This window comes from Moschus berezovskii, chromosome 9 (genome assembly GCF_049115385.1).
Source record: "Moschus berezovskii isolate FMDL1 chromosome 9, NW_MosBer_1.0, whole genome shotgun sequence".
NCBI lineage: Eukaryota > Metazoa > Chordata > Mammalia > Artiodactyla > Moschidae > Moschus > Moschus berezovskii.
In genome coordinates, this window is record NC_142468.1 from 95,825,488 (window position 1) to 95,843,690 (window position 18,203).

General features: G+C 53.7%; 1 protein-coding gene across 2 annotated transcripts in view; it reads left to right on the forward strand.

Moving 5' to 3' along the window:
* Window positions 1-16,959, forward strand: part of CD276 (CD276 molecule) — a 34,665-nt gene extending 17,706 nt beyond the window's left edge. For both annotated transcript variants that reach the window (XM_055436160.2, XM_055436159.2), the window contains 9 exons: window positions 3,692-3,818; window positions 5,984-6,325; window positions 6,498-6,812; window positions 7,415-7,753; window positions 7,926-8,222; window positions 12,007-12,141; window positions 12,828-12,869; window positions 14,248-14,283; window positions 15,520-16,959. In XM_055436160.2, coding sequence (XP_055292135.2) covers window positions 3,746-3,818; window positions 5,984-6,325; window positions 6,498-6,812; window positions 7,415-7,753; window positions 7,926-8,222; window positions 12,007-12,141; window positions 12,828-12,869; window positions 14,248-14,283; window positions 15,520-15,542 — 1,602 coding nt within the window. In that variant the 5' untranslated portion in view covers window positions 3,692-3,745 and the 3' untranslated portion in view covers window positions 15,543-16,959. The remainder of the gene's footprint in view (window positions 1-3,691; window positions 3,819-5,983; window positions 6,326-6,497; window positions 6,813-7,414; window positions 7,754-7,925; window positions 8,223-12,006; window positions 12,142-12,827; window positions 12,870-14,247; window positions 14,284-15,519) is intronic.
* The last annotated feature ends 1,244 nt before the right edge of the window (window positions 16,960-18,203 follow it).

Genomic DNA, 18,203 nt, shown 5'->3' on the forward strand with positions numbered 1-18,203 from the left:
AAGAGAAATTTAGCTCAAACTAGCTTGAGGAAAAAAAAAAAGATTGGCTCAAGTATCTGGGCAGTCTAGGTATGCAGCTTGCTTCAGGCAGAGCTGGATCCAGGGACTTAACTGCTGTTTTCAGAAGCTATGCTTCTATCCAGTGCTGGTTAGCAAAGATTGACACTAGTTCTGTGACTTGATCCTTCTTGCCTTCTGGGGGACGTGTTGTCCAAGCAGCCCCTGCAGGGATTGGGAAGAGGCAGGAGGGTGAAGAGAAAATGGGTTGCTGCTGGTGGTCATGGTAGGGGCAAGGAGTTCGCTCAGACGTCCCCAGATCCAGGGCATCTTGGTATAGAGCCCACCTCAGCCCTTGATTTTTGGTTTTGGCTTTATGGAGGTCATCTCTGGGGAGGTTCCTTGTGGCTCCACCTCTTCTGGGGTTGGATGCACTTACTGTACCTCAGGCCTCGGGTGGCCCGGGCCCCTCCCTCCTGCTTCTCTGTGAAAGCCAAGGCACCCTGTGGTCTTTTCTGCCAGGGCTCCTTGGAATTCCCACATTTGGCCGGAACGGGCTCGATGAGGATGGAGGAAGTGGAGGAGGGAAGGCTGGCTGGTGACTCACTGGGAGGGGTGGCACATGCTGACTCCAGGGCCATCCTGCCTGGGGGTGAGAATTCCCCTTTGTAGAAAAGGTGGGCAGGGCGGTGTGAATACAGCCTGAGGCCTGTGTGTCTCTATGACGCTCTGTGTGCTGGGCAGCCGGTCTGTCCCAGTGGTCACAGGTCATGCTTCTGTTGCCTAGGATTACCCTCTCTGAGATGTGTTCCCCACTCCTGCCCTCAGCTCTAGGAGCCCAGCTACTGGGGAGGGAGCCTCTCCCTGTCCTCGGTTCTGGGCTGTCAAGGCTTCTCCCCAGGGAACGCATGAGAAAGGAACTTCCTTGAGTCCAGAGTCTAGGAAAGGAGTTGAAGGGAGCAAATCCAACCCCTGGAAAGATTGAAGGCAGGAGAAGGGGAGGACAGAGGATGAGATGGTTGGATGGCATCACCAACTCGATGTGACAGGGAAGCCTGGTGTGCTGTAGTCCATGGAGTCACAAAGAGCTGGACATGACTGAGAGACGGAACTGATTGACCACCCCCCCTACCCCCCGGGAATCCTCACCTTCCCTCAGGAGGGAAGGACAGCTCTGCCCTTGGGGAACCTGATTAGATTGGGAGGCCTCCCCACATTCCTGGAGGTGGCAGGCCGGCCAACCAACCCTGGCAAGTAAACTGAGCAGCAGCAGCAGGAATTAGCTTGATGAATGGAGGAGACAGTCATCAGAAAAGGCTTGAGAGCCAGGCAGACTGCTGTGTGGTTATTCGGGTGTAAATGGGGAACCACGTGAGGGCCTTGTAGAGGATGGATGTGAGCAGATTCCTGCGTCAGGTTCTAAGAGGAGACATGCAGAGTGTGGGGTGGGCAGGGGCGGAGTGGAGCGTCACGGGAGGATCACAGGAGAGCTGGCCGCCGAGGTCAGGATGGGAGATGGTAGGCATGGGCAGCAGTGGGAAGAGTGAGAGACCCAGGAAGGACAGGCCTTGCTTCTGTCTTGGGGTAAATGAGAGCTCCTTAATCCTTAGTCTCTGTGACTCCTTCAGCTGATGGGCAGGCATGGCCGGCCACTGCCTGCCAGCATTTCCCTTCAGTCTGCGGTGGCCCTTGTAGACATGATGTGGTGCCTGCCAAGGGTGCCTTTATGAATGGACCGCGAAGGCTGCTGACTCAGCAGGCGGCAAGGCTTTGAGGCCGCCAGGTTTGGACCGGAACTGTCTGGGAAGGAAGTGGCTGCTCAGGGCTTCCCCACTGTGGACAGCTGGGAGGTGGTGGTGGGGGGTGCGCAGGATGCACCCGGCTTGGCTAAGGGACTCCCTCAGCTCAGCTGCTGGGTGTTGGGGCGGGGGGAGAGGCGGGCGGTGCTTGGCTGGGGTTGGGAGGGTTGAGACTGGGTGCATGCGACTGAAACTGATGCTCACGACTCGACTATTGATGCCATTCGCTCCCTGGAAGGGCAGAAAGGTGTGGCAGGAGGTGGAGAATGCAAACCCTTCTCAACTTTGCGCAGAATATGAAGTCCCCTCACTTAGCTGGGCTTTAATTTTTTTTCTTCTTGCAAAATGGGACCACGTCAGGCAGGCTAGCTCCCTGGGTGGTCTGAGGAATGTGAAACCTTTTCTATTTTTGTCAAATTGTATTGAATAGCATGAATCGACCCTGTTGACACATGGCTTGGCCGGGATGTGACAATCAGGCAGCAGCTGTGAGACCTGGGGAAAAGGCAGACAACATTGGGGGTGGGGTGGGAGGAAGCCAGGAACTGGGAGCAGGGCTGGACCTGGGAGGTCGCAAAAACACCCCACTCAATCCTGATTCCAGTCTGGGGGCAGGGGTCAGTCTCGGAACAGGCCACTTCCGCTTCTCATTGGTCTTGGGCACTCAGTATATGCATCTTAAACTAGCCCATGTCCTTTCCCTTGAGCCCCACACTCATCCACCGGGCCACCTTCAGAAGTCTTGCCAGGAAGTTCCTGCACAAACACCTTTCACTGCACACACCCTACACTAAACCCTTCCGTGTTCTCTGTCTCCATGAATGCTCTACCTGCTCCCTAGGCTCAAACCATGGCCACCCTGACTGCTCCCTCCCTCTCTCCCGTCCTCCACGCTGTCACTTTCCCCCAGACCTGCTTTGTCTCTTCTGTCCAACTCTTCTCATTTAGCCTGCAGATGCTGTCAGTGTAATCTTTATGAAACACAGCTCTGACCATATCCTTTCTTTTATTCCAGAACCTTCAGTGACTTCAGCTGCCTTCAGGATAAGCTTCTGACCTCTTGTTATGTTGTTCAGTCGCTAAGTTGTGTCCAACTCTTTGTGACCCCATGGACTGTAGCATGCCAGGCTTTCTTGTCTTTCACTATCTCCTGGAGTTTGCTCAAACTCATGTCCATTGTCAGTGATGCCATCCAACCATCTCATCCTCTGTCGTCCCCTTCTCCTCCTGCCCTCAATCTTTCCCAGCACCAGGGTCTTTTCCAATGAGTCAGCTCTTCGCATCAGGTGGCCAAAGTATTGGAGCTTCAGCATCAGTCCTTCCAATGAATATTCAGGACTTATTTCCTTTAGGATTGATTGGTTTGATCTCCTTGCAGTCCAAGGGACTCTAAAGAGTCTTCTCCAGCACCATATTTCAAAAGCATCAGTTCTTCGGTGCTCAGCCTTCTTTATGGTTCAACTCTCACATCCATACATGACTACTAGAAAAACCATAGCTTTGACTATATGGACCTTTGTCAGCAAAATAATGTCTTAGCCAATCTCTAAGTCTTATTCTCCTCTACCAGCTGAGCCAAACTGATCTGTGTACATGCTTGTGTTGCCCTGAGCAGGCCAGGCTTGACTTTTCTTGGCCTTGCCTCTCCTATCTTTTGTTTGCATATCAATATCTTAGAAGGGATGGATCCTAACTGCCTGCTGCCCTGCCTCCCCTGATCCAGCCTCCCCAGTGACTCAGTTCCCTCCTGCCAGGAGCCCTGTAGGGTGTGGGAAGGGGGACCTCCCAGTGGGCTGTTTCAGCCTTCCACCAGGCTGGTCCAGGGGAGATGAGGCGAGAGAGGGGGCGTGGGGAGGATCTTTTGAGACAGAAGCTTCACTTCCTCTTCCTCACAGGTAGGGGCAGCCTTCCATCACAGAGAGCCCAGCTGTCAGCTGCCTCACAAGAAGATGCTGTGTGGACCAGGCAGCACGGGTGTGAGTGTGGCCCCTGCCCTGGGAGTGCTGTGGTTCTGCCTCACAGGTGAGGGGAGCAGTTTGGGGCCCTGAGGTGCCCACCAGGCCTCTCTGTCTGGCAGGGCTGGCAAGGTTTTGGCTAACTGCCTCCGAATCTCCCCTGTGCCCTGTCCACCTCATTCCTACCTTGGGATCCACCTTACTTTACATTTCTTAGCCTCCGTTTTCTCTTCTGTAAAATGGTAATGTGAGCACTACATGTGATAAGGCTGTTTCTCAAACACATGTGTGCTCCCTCCCGAGGGCCTTTGCACATACTGTCCCGTCTGCCTAAAACTTTCTGCCCCCACACGTCTGCATGACTTGATCTCATATTTCATTCAAGCCATTGCTCAAATATCACCTTGCCCAGGCTTTCCTGGCTACTGTGTATAGAATAGCACCTCTTCCCTCCCTTTCCCTGGCCTTACTTTATGCTTCTTCCCAACACTTATCTCCACCTGACATATTGTATGTTTACTTGCTTATTGCCTGCTCTGCTCAAAGAGCAGAATGTATCCCCAGGGCCAGGATTAATGCCAGCCACATAAGCAGGTGCTCAATAACCATGGTGAATAAAGGATATAAGTCTTCCCACACAGTTCTTGGCACAGAGTTGGCTTTCAATAATGGCACCTACTTTAATGACAACACCATCATATTTCAAATCCTTATCTGCTCAGAGGGAGACGTCCTCCTCTAAGGGGGAAGACAAAGCTGAATGTCTGGTGCCATCTGGTGGTCAAAAGAAGGAAGTACCGCTTTACCCAGCGGTAACGTTGATTTCTCTAGAGAAAGGGCTTTGGGTGACTCCTCAGGTTTCATCCCCCAAATGCCCTGTTGGACTGCAACTGGAGAGCTGGCCTGTGGTGCCTGGCAGGAGATCCAGTGACAGCTTAAGGCCTTTAGAGATCACCACACACTGCAAAGATGATGATGATGGGTGTGTGTGTGTGTATGTGTGTATGTGTTACTTGCTCAGCTGTGTCTGACTTTCTGCGACCCCATGGACTGTAGCCTGCCTGGCGCCTCTGTCCATGGAATTCTCCAGGCAAGAATACTGAAATAGGTTGCTATTTCCTCCTCCAGGGGATCTTTCCGACCCAGGGATTGAAGCTGGGTCTCCTGCATTGCAGGCAGATTCTTTACTGTCTGAGGCCACCAGGGAAACCCAGAGACAATGATACTACCTCTCTGTATGTAATTCACAATGAAAATACTAACTATAAAATGCTATTTTTCAAAATGTGAGAAAGCTTTAATGAGTGCTATATTCAGCTAGCTTTGTTTCAAGACTGGTCTTCACACTTTCTGAGTGTGCCTGCTTTGCTGGTGCCCAGAGCACACGCTTAACGTAACCATTGCCCAAGAATGGCAGTGCCAGACTAGGGGGCACATATCACCAAAAGAAAAGCTGTCAGGAACCCCTGCCTAACTTCCCAGGGCTCTAAAAGAAGAGGTGGGCTGGAGCAGAGGTGACTGGGTGGGAGGCTGCAGAGTAAACCCACAGGAAAGAGGGCAAGGGTGGGAACAGGGCAACCTGCCCTAGGGGGCTTCTCTCTGACTATATCAGACTCTTTTTTCATTCCCTCTCAATCTCAGCTTAATATCTCTTTATGGAGAATGTGGTTCACCACCATATTTAAATGCATGGGTAATCTTTCTTTCTTGCATAAAAACTAATCATATTTGTTGAGGAAAAGAAAAAGCACTTGTGATTCTCATCCAGAGAAAACCACTAATAACATTTTGGTGCATATTATTGTTTAGATTTTCTTTTCACAATTTATAAAGATAATGTATACTTGGGAACTGCAGCCAGCACAGGCAGGTGTGATGCACCTGCCAGATTTTTTAAAAACTACGTCTTTACTTTCTATCCATTGGCTTCTTTCTTCCTTCATACTACTAATCACATGCTACCAAGAATTTGTGTGCTAGTTTGTCTCTCTCTCCCACTAAAATTTAAGCTCTCCAGAGGTGTGACCTTGGTGTTGCTCTCTGTGGCATTCCTAACTCTTACCCTTGGCATAGTATGTACTTACTGTATTCATGTTGGTTGAACTAGAACCACAAGCCCTTAAAAAAGGAGTGGACAGGTCCTGAAGTTAACTTGGAAGAGGAGGGGAACTAGGGAGGTCCCAAGTGCCTAACTCTCTTCTCACCGTCCCACCTCACCAACCCCACCGGCAGGGGCCGCAGTGGAAGTCCAGGTTCCGGAAGACCCCGTGGTGGCCCTCGTGGGCACCGACGCCACCCTGCGCTGCTCCTTCTCGACTGAGCCTGGCTTCAGCCTGGCACAGCTCAACCTCATCTGGCAGCTGACAGACAGCAAACAGCTGGTGCACAGCTTCGCCGAGGGCCGCGACCAGGGCAGCGCCTATGCCAACCGCACAGCGCTCTTCCCAGACCTGCTGGCTCAGGGCAACGCGTCCCTGAGGCTACAGCGCGTGCGCGTGGCTGATGAGGGCAGCTTCACCTGCTTCGTGAGCATCCGGGACTTCGGCAGCGCCGCGGTCAGCCTGCAGGTGGCAGGTGCGAGCCGCGAAAGGGGGCGCCCTCCCCTTGGCACACCCCTCCTACTTCCCGCAGCCCTTTACCCACTGCCCCAGTGCTGACCCTTGACCCAGGCGCTCTTTCCCTCCACTGTGTCCCACTGCCCTTGCTTTACCTTGACCTCTGCCTTCTACCCTCCGTTCCCTTCCAGCCCCCTACTCGAAACCCAGCATGACCCTGGAGCCCAACAAGGACCTGAGGCCTGGGGACACGGTGACCATCACGTGCTCCAGCTACCGGGGCTACCCCAAGGCTGAAGTGTTGTGGCAGGATGGGCAGGGTGCGCCCTTGACCGGCAACGTGACCACGTCGCAGATGGCCAACGAACAGGGCTTGTTCGACGTGCACAGTGTCCTGAGGGTGGTGCTGGGCGCTAATGGTACCTACAGCTGCCTGGTGCGCAACCCCGTGCTGCAGCAGGACGCTCACGGCTCGGTCACCATCACGCCCCATAGAAACCCCACAGGTTTTTCTTTTGTTTTCTTAAATGTCCCTTGGGGTGGGGGACAGGGGTGGGGAGTTGGTCCAGTCTCCAGTGGTCATGGTATCTGAATCTAGCTCCTTACCTTTAGTCTCCCAGAACAGTGAGACGCCTAATAATAATAACAGAAAAGAAACAGGTTGCACAGAGGGAAAGCTTACCGTGGCAGGAGTAGGTGAGGGTGATGATCACAGGTCCTCTCAGCTCTCTGGGTCTCCCGACTCCAAGGGTCTGGAAACCTGTGGAAGAGTGGAGAAGCATTCAGATCTCAGAAGAGAATTGGAAGATAGGAGAGGGAAATGGGTCCTGGCGGACAGGGAAGTTTTGCTAGGGCTGCAGGCTGCCTCAGGCCAGGTCCCCCAGGGAGATGGACCTTGTCAGGCCAAGGCCAAGCTGCTCTGATTCTTGTCAGAAGATTAGGGAGACGTCTGGAAGTGTTGAGACTCAATCTGTTTTTAGGTCTGGGGAGAAAATGGGAAGATGGCATAGGACCTGGGGGTCGATGGAGGAGATATAGGAGGCAGTGCGGTGGTAGCCGAGTGTCCCCACCCCTCCTCACTGCTGTGCCGCTCCGACCTCGCCCTCAGGTGCAGTGGAAGTCCAGGTTCCGGAAGACCCCGTGGTGGCCCTCGTGGGCACCGACGCCACCCTGCGCTGCTCCTTCTCGACCGAGCCCGGCTTCAGCCTGGCACAGCTCAACCTCATCTGGCAACTGACAGACACTAAACAGCTGGTGCACAGCTTCGCCGAGGGCCGCGACCAGGGCAGCGCCTATGCCAACCGCACAGCGCTCTTCCCAGACCTGCTGGCTCAGGGCAACGCGTCCCTGAGGCTACAGCGCGTGCGCGTGGCTGATGAGGGCAGCTTCACCTGCTTCGTGAGCATCCGGGACTTCGGCAGCGCCGCGGTCAGCCTGCAGGTGGCAGGTGCGAGCCGCGAAAGGGGGCGCCCTCCCCTTGGCACACCCCTCCTACTTCCCGCAGCCCTTTACCCACTGCCCCAGTGCTGACCCTTGACCCAGGCGCTCTTTCCCTCCACTGTGTCCCACTGCCCTTGCTTTACCTTGACCTTTGCCTTCTACCCTCCGTTCCCTTCCAGCCCCCTACTCGAAACCCAGCATGACCCTGGAGCCCAACAAGGACCTGAGGCCTGGGGACACGGTGACCATCACGTGCTCCAGCTACCGGGGCTACCCCGAGGCCGAAGTGTTGTGGCAGGATGGGCAGGGTGCGCCCTTGACCGGCAACGTGACCACGTCGCAGATGGCCAACGAACAGGGCTTGTTCGACGTGCACAGTGTCCTGAGGGTGGTGCTGGGCGCTAATGGTACCTACAGCTGCCTGGTGCGCAACCCTGTGCTGCAGCAGGACGCCCACGGCTCTGTCACCATCACAGGTAGTGGCCGACGAGCAGCTGGGGAAGGATAGAAGGAACCATAGCTTTTTATCTAGACTCTGAGCCAGAATTCAGATAGACTTAGGTGGTCAGGAAACTTAACAAAAATTTTTTCTTTACATTTCAGGTGTCTCAAATTCTACCCCAAGCAGTCCTTAAGGGACTTGCTATATTGCACAATAAGAATCATTTGTAGTATTTGCCCTCCTAGGAGTGTCTTAGTTGGTACTTGGGGACTGAATACCTGCCTGGAATCTGGAGGTGTTCCAGGAGGGAGTTCTGGAGCAGCCACAAGGCATAGCTCTGTCTGGAGTGCTTTCCTATGGGAACCTCTCCAAGTGCTGGGAAGGTGTTGCTACGTCACCATCTGTTGCTGGGTACCATCTGACTGCGAGCCCCTGAGCGACAGCTGGGCCTCTCCAGGTGGTCAGACCCCTCACCCCATCAATGTCAGTTCTGATGGAATTAAACTGGACCCAGCCAGCCTTTGGACTTCCCTGGTAGCTCAACTGGTAAAGAATCCACCTGCAATGCAGGAGACCTGGGTTTGATTCCTGGGTTGAGAAGATCCCTTGGAGGAGGGCATGGCAACCCACTCCAGTATTCCCTCCTGGAGAATCCCCATGGACAGAGGTGCCTGGCAGGCACCTGGGGTTGCAACTAACTACAGCACACAGCACAGGCAGCCTTTGGAATGGCTGGGCTCTCTGCTGCCCCCATGTGGTCAAACACCAGATCAACGCTGCCCCTTTGGCAATTCCCTCAATCGCTACAGTTTTGGGCTCCTAGCCCAGACACACTTCCCTTCCTTTAGTGCCCACCTCAGTGTGTACCCCTTGTGCCTGAAGGTGTGAAGAGGGCTCAGACCTACACTCAGGCCAGGGGGAGGCAGTCTTCATCTTATTTGGATCTCATTCTGGCTCCTCTGTACTTCCCCTTGGGACAGCTAACCTTTCCTAGGGACCTCCCTGCATTCTCTGGGATCAGGGCAGCAGGTTCTGTCCATCTGGTTCTCCTATTTCTTTCCCATGACTTCCACCTGACCTGTGGCCCACAGAAGACCTGATCCCCCTGATAACCAGTTTCTGTGCAAGCCTCAGGCTTCACTGACTCACTCCTGTCTTCCTGCGCCCCATTTGCATGAACCTTGCGTGGCCTTCACTTCTGCAAGTGTCCATCACATTTGCCTTCTAGGAATTCAGGCTCATTTCTCCTCCTTCTCATCCACAGTTTTCCTTCTGGCAAGGCTTTGTTCCCTTTGCCCACCCCCTCCCCGAGATTGACTTCACCCTCTTCCTGGAGACCCCTAGGCCTGTACTTTCTGTGGGGTAGTTACTGCTCTGGGCTGTTGGATGTCCCATGGGGTCTCCTTGACCTTTTAGATATATCAGCATATGGTCTGATTCAGCCACAGGAGAGAATCAGAAATACTAGATACAGCAGGATTGACAGAGAATGTGAAGTTTTCAGAGAAGCGAGGAGTGATCAGAATGGGCTGCAGTTTCAGGAGAAGTCTCTAGGGACAGGTGGGAGTTGAGGGGACCTTGAAGGATTGGTGATCTTTGTGATAATTTGCACACTGAACTGAATTGGCTATTCGCCACCTTGTGTAGAAAGGGCTTGTGAGTATGCGATTATACTCGTATACCTGAAGGTGCAGGTCTGAAACCCCACTCTGTCCTTGACTGGCAGAATGAGGACAAGCCTGACCTGTGCTGCGGGCACCAAAACCAGCCAAGGGGTGGATATTGTGGGAGCCCCTCTGCCTGGGTGTTTGTGTGGCTCTGCTCCATGCTTTTCTGCAGGAGCCCCACCCTGGGATCCCCAGGGGTTTCTTCCATGTGCTTCCTGGTACTATCCTCCTTTCCTGCTGCTGCTCAGTGGGGATATTTCCCCACCTGAGAGAAAAATACTAAAAATTGTAGTAGCTCGCATTTAAAGTGCATTCATTTCACAGATGAGGAAGCTGAAGGCCAGAGAGAAGAGAGAACTTTCCCAAGGCTACAGCCTAGCACAGTGGCTCTGACTCTTTGGGGATTAGCCACCTTTCTGAAAACTGGATACATGATAAATGCAGTCATTTGCGTTTCAGTTTTGAGGCCTTGTGGCCCGGCTGCACTCATCCATGGGGGTCTGTGGACCTTGGCTTCAGCATCCTGCAGTGAGCAGATGAACCAGAATCCAACTTTTAGCCTCTCAGCCTAATTTCCTCTCCTCCCCACCACCCAGCCTCCTGTTTTTGTGAGAGCAGGTCTGCCCTACTTTGGAGCCCTTGGCCTGTATTTCGCTTCGGGCAGCTTTGTGCCTTGGAAAACGTTCTGGGACTCAGACTTTGAGTCCTCCGGCCTGGTCCCTCTGCACCTGCTGGAGGTTAGTTGCATGTGCTGTATGTGGAGGGGGCTTTGTGGAGCAAGCCCTGGATGTGGAGTCTGAAGATGCAGGTCTGAGCTCCGCTCTGTCCTTGGCTGGTGGGATGAAGACCTGCGCTCCAGGTACCAACACCAGCCCAGGGCGGGACAGGGCAGAAGCCCCACCTGCTGGCTGTTCCTGCAGTCTGCTCCATGCTTTCCTGCAGAAGCCTCCCCGCTTTGGATTCCCAGGGGCCCCTTCCATGTGCTTCATGGACTGGCCGGCCTGTCCTCTTGTGTCAGCTGCTGTCTTTCTCTTTTGCTCCTGTTCCCCAGGGTGATGGGTCCCTTTGCTGCTGATATCCAGAGCAGCAGTGTAACCGGCCATGCCTGTTGGAAGTGACCCTGGCCGCAAATCCCCATATCCGTGTTAAGGCCTCCACTGCCCGAGGGTTGGTGGCACTGCTCTCTGCTCTGATGGCATCTTCTGCAGGAGCTTTTGTTAGATTTGTTGTCTCCAAGGCCTCTGCCCAGGACCCCATGTGGATCCTGGGGCTGGGCTGGAGGATAGTGCACTCGGCACAGCTGCGGGTCCTTACCCAGCCGGGGGCAGCTCAGCTCCTTCCCTCTGCCCTGAGACAGCCAACAGGAGGGCCCTCAGCGTTTCACAGCACTTTTCCCCTGGCAAGTCTCCTTCTCAGGGGCAAACCTGTACTCTGGTGCCCTCTGTGTTCACCCTCATCTTTGTGCGGGAATCTGCGTACATTTTCTGTCAAAGGCTGGATGTACATGTATTTTAGGTTTTGTGGGCCACATACCATCTCTGTTGCTGCTGCTGCTGTCTTTCCTTTTTTTGGTAACCCTTTACAAATGTAAAACTATTATTAGCTCTTGGGTTGTACAGAAACAGGCCACAGGCCAGATTTGGCCCATGGACTGTGGTTTGCCAACTCCTGATCTGTAAGATGGGGAATGTCACCAGGTGGGGCTGGGGGAGACAGGGGGCTTCCTGCGGAGGAATCATAAGCCAGGTGGAGTGAGGGAGCACTTTTCAGGTGGAGGAAACCAACAGCAGTGATGCAGGGGCTGGGAGCAGTCAGTCATCTCTACAGAGAATGAAATTACAAAGAAGCTTGAAGCACTGTTTTCATGTCAGTAGGGAGCCATAGAAGGTTCTTGAGCATCGTGGACCACAGATTCTTCAACCCTCCCAGGTTGAGGCCTGCCCACGGCAATTCTAGCTGTGTGAGGCTTTGGAGGGTTTGGGGACGTGGGAGGAAGAGGCACGGGAGCTTATGTAAGCTCTCTTCATGGTGTGGGGGCCCCATGAGGGTAGGAGCCCCATGTTCACACTTTGGAGTCAGAGGGGTTGTCCTCAGGGCCACTGGGGGTCAGGCATGACAGTTTCTCCCTGTTCTCCCCACCTCTCCTCCCAGGACAGCCCATGACGTTCCCCCCCGAGGCCCTGTGGGTGACCGTGGGGCTCTCCGTCTGCCTCGTCGCACTGCTGGTGGCCCTGGCCTTCGTGTGCTGGAGAAAGATCAAACAGAGCTGCGAGGAGGAGAATGCAGGTCAGTGAGAGAGGGGTGTGCATGTGTCTCCGGGTATATTGGTGTGTCCATGACATCAACAGGAGTGTCACTTTCCAGTGACAGAATGACTGTGTGTGCAAATGCAGCTACATTGTGTGTGTATGTGTGTGATGTGGAGGCTGAACAGATCTCGTGTGTTTAAAGAAGTGTGAGCCTGCCCGTGAGTGTGCAGACATGCAGGGTGGATGTGAGTGTGACTAGGAGCAAGTAGTGGATGTGTAACAAAGGGATGAATGTGTCTGTGTGTGACTGCGACAGTGTAAGTCACATGAGTGTGTCTGAGTGAGAGCACGTGGAAATCGAGCCACGCAGGCCTGACTGCTTTGTGGGTTTGTGTGTCATGATGTCCTTAGCGTGGACAGTGTCTGAAGCAGCTGCTGTTTGCTGGGGTCAGTGTGGGTTGACTTGGTGATTGGTAGGTGTTAAGTTGACATTGATAGGTAGGTGGTTTGACCTTGGTAGGGAAGTCGACTCTGGTGAGTGGTGGGTGAGTGAGTGAGTGGATAGTCCTTGGCCAGGTGAGCAGTGGGCTCCTGCCTAGGGTCCTTCTCATCCTGCCGCAGGCCAGGCCTGCTCAGCCCCATTTACCTGCCTCCTGCACTCCCAGGAGCAGAAGGTCAGTGATGAAGGTGGGTAGGGCTGAGGAAGTGTGTTCCCTCTTCCAGGAGCCGAGGACCGTGATGGGGATGGAGAAGGATCCAAGACGGGTAAGTCTGAACCCAGAGGGACTCTGTTGGCTGAGATGGATGCAGGGCCAGGGGCGGGGGCGCCAAGGTCTGGAGGGGCCCCGTTTACTTCAAGGTTTGAATGAACTGTGTCCCGTGGACTGAGGCCTCCCAGCCTCGGTGAGTCTGGTCTTTGCTCAGCAGCAGACCTGGAGGCAGGTCTCCCAGGTGCTGCTTCGTTTCTCCTGTCTACCTTTACCCACCTGCCAGGGCCACTCCTCCCTGAAGGACCTGGTTCGGGAAGCAGGGCAGGCTGGGTTTTAGTTCCAGCACCAGCGCATATAAGCTCAGTGGCCTTGAGCAAGTCACTTTGCCTCTCTGGGCCTCAGTTTCCTCCTAGCTGCTCCTTTCATAGGTGGTGTGAGTTAAATTAAATGAGATCATGTATATTAGGGGCCTAATATTGTGCCGGGGACCTGCAAGGGCTCCATAGTTTTCAGTCCTGTTATTAGCACTGTGTTTTTAGCCTGACACAGTTCCACTCTGGTAAGAGGCTGAATAACTTTGGTCAGCGTTTTGTTCCTCGGGGCTTTGGTTTCCCATATGTAAAAACTGGCCTCCTGGCCTTCCCTGATGGCACCAGAGGGCCGTTTTGAACCTCTCTCAAGGGACTTTGCGAAGGGCCTGGCACTGTGGGGACACAAGCCTGGAGCCTGGAGAGCAGGTGCCAAGGCCCTGGTGCCCCATGGCCACTGGAGGCCTCACTGCCTTCCCTCCCCAGGGCCCGTGTATTGGGGGAGCAGGTTCTTGCTGAGCCCTCTGTGATGGTGCCAGTTGACACAGGTTACCCCCTAATCCCTGAAGAAGGAAGAGCAGAAGATTGACCTCTGGGGACTGTTGTAAACTGTGCCAACTCATTCTCTGCCTTTGGTGTCCGGTGTGGCTGGTGTAGACACAGCCTGGGATCAGGCCTCATTTTTCTTGTTCAGAGGCAGGTGCAGTTGGCAGAAGGGAGGGAGTGGGGAGAACAGGGGGGCTTAGAGACTTGCTTAGTCTCAGTTCTGCAAGATCCTGGGCCTAGCTGGTGACACCTGCAGCCTCCTTTAGCGCCTCACTTAACCCTATTTGTAGAGCAGTCTCAGGGTACTCTCATATCCCTCACTCACAGGAGGGCTGGGAAGTTGTTCCCATTATAGAGATGCAGAAAACTGAGGCCTGGGGGAGGAGTGACAAGTCACAGAGCAGAACTGGAACTTGGGGCAGCAGCTGAGACCCCTTTTCCCGTGCTGTGATGTTTCCCTCACCCTCTCAACTTCACCCTCCTGCCTCCTCCTCCCCGGCCTTCTTCTAGACTTTATTTCTTCCTTACCACCACTTTCCACAGTTCCCCCTTCACTGTGTACCCCTTCCTTTTTTGCAGCCCTGCGGCCCCTGAAACACTCTGAAAACAAAGAAGGTAAGGACGTGGTGTTTGTGCATCTGTGTGTGTGTGTGCCCTTGTGTGTAGGAGGCTAGGGGGTGGTCATTGGTGATGGGATTGCTGCTGCCCCGAGGCTCCCTCCCCCAGAAGAACAGCCTCAGCTCCTCCCTGTTGAAATGGCAGCAGGTGGAGAAATCAAGGTCCCCACTGCTCTTAACAGGATGCAAATATGATAGAGGCTTAACCGGGACAGGAGTCGAGATTGTCTTAAGGCCACTGGCACCCTGGAACCAGCTTCCTCCTACCTGGCTTCTGCCTTCTTCTACTCAAAGCTTCCATTGCCAGGTCCAGGTGGCTGCTCCAGCTCCCACACCCCCTCCAGAACGAAGAGGGAAAGAGGAGAGGGAGGGGACAGTTTTTTCTAGGGCTTGACTAGAAATAGCTCCTGTCACTCCTGTTTATCTCCATTTGTCAGAACCTAGTCACGTGACTGCAACTCAAGTGAGGCTAGGAAATGGGGTTTTCAGCTGGACAGGCACATTCCTGGTACATAGTCAGTGGTTAATAATTGTTAGTGATGGTTATTCGTCAGATTATCATAACATCAGCAGTTACAATCTTCTTTATTAAAAGTGACTGGGAGCTACACCTCTGCGTGTGTATTTGTTTATAAATATATGTATATCTCTGTGTGTGTCTGTGTATTTTGAACAAGCTATTTCTCGATGCAGACTTATCACTAAATATGCGTGGCTTCCACTTAGAAGGTCAAAAGCTTCGGGACCTTAATTTTTGGCCAAAGGTTATGGAGCCTTAAGTTTTGACTTTCAAGTTGCCTTGTCGCTGTCAGGAAATACACTCTCCGTTCAGATCGTGGCGGAGGGCGAGGCCATGGGTGTGAACGCATGGAGTGGAGAAGATGAATCGGAATAGTCAGGGTGGGGGGCAGCACGGGGAAGGGAAGAGTGTGCCAGACCAAGGGAAGGGAGCCAGGTGGCTGGGCCCAGGGGGATTGAGAGAAGCCGGGGAGGACTGGGCAGTCTCCTCCAGGCACCCTCACAGTCAGCCTGATGCCCAGCTGCTGTGTGTGTATCTGAGCCTTGAGGGCAGTGCTGGGTGTGGGGGTTGCCAGTCAGACCGCCCGCCCCCTTACACATATTCCCCCCATCCCCCTGGTATGTGGTCACACCCCTGGGGTTCTGGTGCACTCCTGAGACTAGCACTCCCGCGTTTCACGCTCCCCCCTTTTTTCCTTCCCATCATGAAATGCAGATGATGGACCAGAAATAGTCTGACCGTGAGGCTCAGGAAGCTGCTGCCCCTGCCCTGGGGCTCCCACCTCTGGCTGCACTGGAGCCTCAGTGTGAGCTCTGGGCTGGGGGCTTCCCTGCCTCCAACAGATGGCGTCCACTCTGGCGGAGCTACTCATTCTGCAAAGGACACGATACACAGACCACCCTGCAGCCTTACGTCTCTGATGGACATGATTCCCAAGTCATCCTGCTGCCTTATTTCTCCAGTGACACGATACCTAAATCATCTTGCTGCTTTATTCCTCACGGACGCAATGCACAGACCTCCCTGCCACCGTATTTCCCCCATGGATATGCTACATGGACCATCTGGCTGCCAGTTTTCTCCAAAGATGTGGTACACAGCCTCCCCTCGCCTTGTCTCCGATGGTCCAGATACACTAGTTTTCACTTCTCAGCCTTCTCCCCTATCTGTCTGTAACTCTGTCTCCTCTGCCGAGGCCACTTGCAGCCTTAGTATTTCCTCCAGACTAGAGGCGTGGCCTCCTGCTCTGGCCCCAAAGTCAGCTTCTTGCCTCCTCCACTAAGTGAATACAGGGCCCCACCCCAGGCATGCAGACAAGCAGGTGCACGTGCTGGAACACGTGAGGACCTCCCCCGGCCCTGCCGCTTCCGGGGCGCCCTGGGCTGTGCCCTGTTAGCCCCACCCTCCACCTGCCCTCCCCACGGGAAGTACGTGCTGGTCACACCAGGTCTCTGGGCAGCTGCGTGGGCCCCCTTGTGATCTGCTGCTGTCCCTCTGCTTTTCCTTTCATTGATCCATTCAAGTAACGTTCACTGAGCATCTCTGGGCGTCAGCACTGTGTTAGGTACCTGGGACCCTGCGCGAGAAGACAAGCACCTCCCTAAGGAGCGCGCCCTTCAGCCGAGAAACCCGTGAGGCAAGAGGGACTCGTGAGGGGCTCCTGCCTTGCTTACTGCTGAATCCCTTTTCTGGATCACGGTTCCCTGGATACCTCACTCCCATCCCACCCCAAATCCTTGCCCAGAAACCTGGAAAGAGAGACAGAGCCTCTCGCCACAACTGGAGCATCTGATGGTTTCCAAAGTGTCTTTCCAGGCATGCACAGCTGGGACAGGCAGCCCAGGCCCGACCGACCCCGGGGAGCTGAGAGCGGCAGACCCCGGGGAGCTGAGAGCGGCAGCGCAGGGGAAGCCTGAGGGCAGGGACTGCCCCTCCCCCACCATGGTGCTATTCCGGAGCTGGGCAGACAGTTTCTGGCATGTCTCCAGCCAGTCCCCAGCCTCCAGTGGAGTAAACTTCTGAGGACCTGATGTCCTCCTGTTGACATCCCTCCCTTCACCAGGAATGAAAGATGTGGGGGTTTCTAATTTAAATGTGGGACTCTGAGAAATTTTGTTAACTGGGGGTGCATTTTGGGAAAAATAAATGCCTTTGTAGAAAGCTTTTTCTCTGTAAATTGTGTGGCAGCAGGGTTCGACTGGAAGAATTCCCTCCTGGACATTTGAGGCCCAGAGTAGGGGTGCCTGGATCTCCTTACTCTCACCATCCTTAAGTCGCTGGGTTTCCATGGCCCCTTTTCTAACCTGTTACCCACTTGGTAAGGATGCTGGCTGTCCAGAAAGCCAGGCCCTTTGGTCATTGTATGGGGCTCCACCCACTCCTAGAAGTGTCACCTAATATCTTTATCTCAGAAGATTCAGACTCCAGGCTTGTTTAAGGCCTAATGCCCCCATTTCATGGATGGGGAAACTGAGACCCAGGAAGAAGCTAACATAGGAAAGGAACTCTACATGCTCTTTTTGGCTGACACAGTGGAATGGGCACCAGGCCTGAGTCAGAGGTCCAGGTCTAAGACCTCATTTAGCCCTACCCTGTGATCCTGAGCTGGGCATTTAACTTCTCTGGGCTTTAGATTTTTTATTTTTTTTTGGCTATGCTGTGCAGCATACAGGATCTTAATTTCTCCACTAGGGATTGAACCTTTGCCCCCTACATTTGGAGTCTTAACCACTATACCACCAGAGAGGTCCCAGGGCCTTAGTTTTCTTATGTGAAAAATGGGCCTGAGATTTTTCACCACCTTCCAGTTTCTAAGACTAAGAAGAGGAGGTGAACAGGGCAAGCAAACCATTTCCAGAGAATCAGGTTCAAGGATGTGGGAGCCTGCAGAGTGCATTGGGCTCCTTTACCCTTGGGGACCAGGGTCTCAGAACTGGTCCACCAGTCAGTCCCCAAACTCTGCGGGCCCTAGGGCATCAGGAAGAGCTCGGGGTGGGGGTCAGTACACTTAACTTTTGTTTTAATTTTTTTTTCTTGTTTTCCTTTTTGACTTTTGTTCCTGGCTCTGCTACTGACTTGTGACCAAGTCCTTCATCCCTCTGAACCTTCATTTCCTTATCTGTTAAGAAGGGGTGAAGGGACTTCCCTGGTGGTCCAGTGGTTAAGATGCTGTGCTTTGAATGCAGGGGTCATGGGTTCAAACCCTGGTCAAGGAACTAAAAGCCCACATGCCACGTGGCCAAATAAATAAAAATTTTAAAAACAGCAAAATATTTTTAAAAAGAAGGGGTGATGAGTGCCCTTTGGAAAAGTATATGGAATTCTTTCCAAAGGGTGCTTCTTCTAAAGTTGATGGCCCTGGGAGTGAGTCCAGTTACCTTACTAGAAGGCCCCCCCCA